At 33.8% G+C, this 2,445-nt stretch overlaps 1 protein-coding gene across 1 annotated transcript in view; it reads left to right on the forward strand.

Annotated features, from left to right (window-relative positions):
- TRAPPC8 (trafficking protein particle complex subunit 8) overlaps positions 1-2,445 on the forward strand; it is an 87,447-nt gene that overhangs the window by 34,130 nt on the left and 50,872 nt on the right. Inside the window, exon 11 of the mRNA XM_077753832.1 lies at positions 1,432-1,537. Coding sequence (XP_077609958.1) covers positions 1,432-1,537 — 106 coding nt within the window. The remainder of the gene's footprint in view (positions 1-1,431; positions 1,538-2,445) is intronic.

A 2,445-nucleotide genomic window follows, 5' to 3' on the forward strand; every position in this document is an offset into this window, starting at 1 on the left:
ATCCTCCTTGTGATTCTCTCTCTTCCTCTCTCTCTCTCTCTGCCCTTCTCCTGCTCACTCTCTTTTTCTCTCCCTCAAAATAAATAAACAAAAAGAAGTGAATGTATTTGAATATATTATGTATGAGTAGGTGTTACTAATTAGGAGTTAGTCTTTTATGTTCATTAAAATAACCTTAGATGTTCATAAATACTAACCTAAGAACATGATTTGTAGTAAGCTTATGGCAGATACTTTTTGAAAGTAGAAAATTGTATTTTAAAAATATCACTGTTCAGAATGACCTTCAAGTTAGTAATCTTTGTAATTTTAAGTCCAATTTTGATATAAGGATTAGAAAACTAAAATTAAAATAAACTTTGTTATTTCCCAGCAAAAGGATTCTATCTTATAATTTCACAGTAAGGATATTTTTATTTATTTTTATTATTCTTATATATATATAGAGAGAGAGAGAAGGAGGGACCAAGTGTGAGGGATAGAGAGAATCTTAAAAGCAGGCTCCATGCCTACTGTAGAGCCCAATACAGGGCTCAGTTTCATGACTGTGAGATCATGTCCTGAGCCGAAATCAAGAGTCAGAGGCCTAACCAACTGAGCCACCCAGGCACCTCTATTCTAATTATTTTTAATAATGAATGATATTTTATTATTTTTAATTATTGATGATAGTAGTCCATGAAGAAAAATCAACTGTGTGTTTTTACAAAGACTTAAAAAAATTTTTTTTTAATGTTTTTATTTATTTTTGAGAAGAGAGAGATAGAGAGCATGAGTGGAAGAGGGCAGAGAGAGAGAGAGAGAGAGAGATGGAATCTGAAGCAGGGTCCAGGCTTTGAGCAGTCAGCACAGACCCGGTTGCGGGGCTTGAACTCATGAGCTGTAAGATCATGACTTGAGGCAAAGTCGGATGCCCAATCAACTGAGCCACCCAGGCACCCACAAAGATTTTCCTCAGGAATCATGTAGGCATCACTGCCCCTCGTGCTGTCTCCAGTTGAAAGATCTCAGTAGTACTACTAGATGGAAAGCACCTAAGTGTTCCTAGAAGTAGCCAGTAATTTAAAACATACATAAGCACAGTTTGCAATGAGGAAAGAGAAAGAAATATGGGTGAAATGTTTATATTCTTTTCTATTCATAGCAAGTTTTATTTGTTAACCGGTGACCTAACTGGTTCTAGTGCTTTGCATATAGAAAATGTGATTTTTCACTGTATTCTTACGATGAAATTATATGATGATAAAAAGTTTTGAATAGTTATGAGAATTACTTGAAGTTTTCTTTTTAACCTTTTAGGTAAGTGGAAAACAAGAACATGGATTTCTTTTTACTCAAAAACTAGAATTGGAACTTTTATTGAACACATAGTTACTATGATGTAATAAGACATTGTAGTGCTAATTATATTTTTCGTCTTTTTTTCTTTAGGAATATGGTATTGGCTGAAAGATGTGTATTGCTTAGTGCTGAAATCTTAAAAAGCCAAAGCAAATATTCAGAGGCTGCAGCTCTCCTAATACGGTTGACCAGTGAGGTACTGAAAATGTATTTACTTTAATAACATTTCATAAATTTTCAAAAGTGTTTATTTTTCTTAAGAGGGTATGCAAAACATAAAAGTAGAGGGGAATTTCCTTTTGTGAATTTACAATATGGCTACTTTCTTTATTTGTTGAATTAATTTTAAATGTGATATTTCGTAAGTATTTTATGAATTTACTTTATTTCTGCATTTTAAATCAACATTATTATTAACCACAAACATATATTGTACATCTTCTGTGAATTAGATTCTGACTTACGCATAAGTATTTATTTAGATTTTTTTCTTTTTAAATTTTTTACTTTGAGTATAGTTAACATACAATGTTATGGTTAGTTTTCAGATNTCTAAACTTACTTTGTTTTGAGGGTTTTTATCATGAATAGATGTTGTACTTTGTCAAATGCTTTTTCTGCATCTATGGAATGATCACATGGTTTTTATACTTTGTTTTGTTGATGTGATGTATCACGTCGATTGATTTGCAAATATTGAACACAAATGATTTTTTTAAATGTTGCTTGAATCAACAAATTAATAAGATCTTGGACTTGGTAGCATTGTAACCTAATAACTGACCACATGGGGAAAATAGGTGAGGAATCAAACAAAAATAAGTAAAAGGATAGTGTTAAGTTAATAAGAGTGTTTATAAAGTTTACCTAAGAAAACACTTTAAGAAGTGAACGTACTGGGGCGCCTGGATGGCTTAGTCGGTTAAGCGTCCGACTTTCGCTTAGGTCATGATCTCGCGGTTCGTGGGTTCGAGCCCCGCGTCGGGCTGTGTGCTGACTGCCGGCTCAGAGCCTGGAGCCTGTTTCAATCTGTGACTCCCTCTCTCTCTGACCCTCCCCTGCTCACGCTGTCTCTCTCTCTCTCCTAGAAATAAATAAAACATT

Source organism: Crocuta crocuta, unplaced genomic scaffold, assembly GCF_008692635.1.
Source record: "Crocuta crocuta isolate KB4526 unplaced genomic scaffold, BGI_CrCroc_1.0 scaffold231, whole genome shotgun sequence".
Taxonomy (NCBI): domain Eukaryota; kingdom Metazoa; phylum Chordata; class Mammalia; order Carnivora; family Hyaenidae; genus Crocuta; species Crocuta crocuta.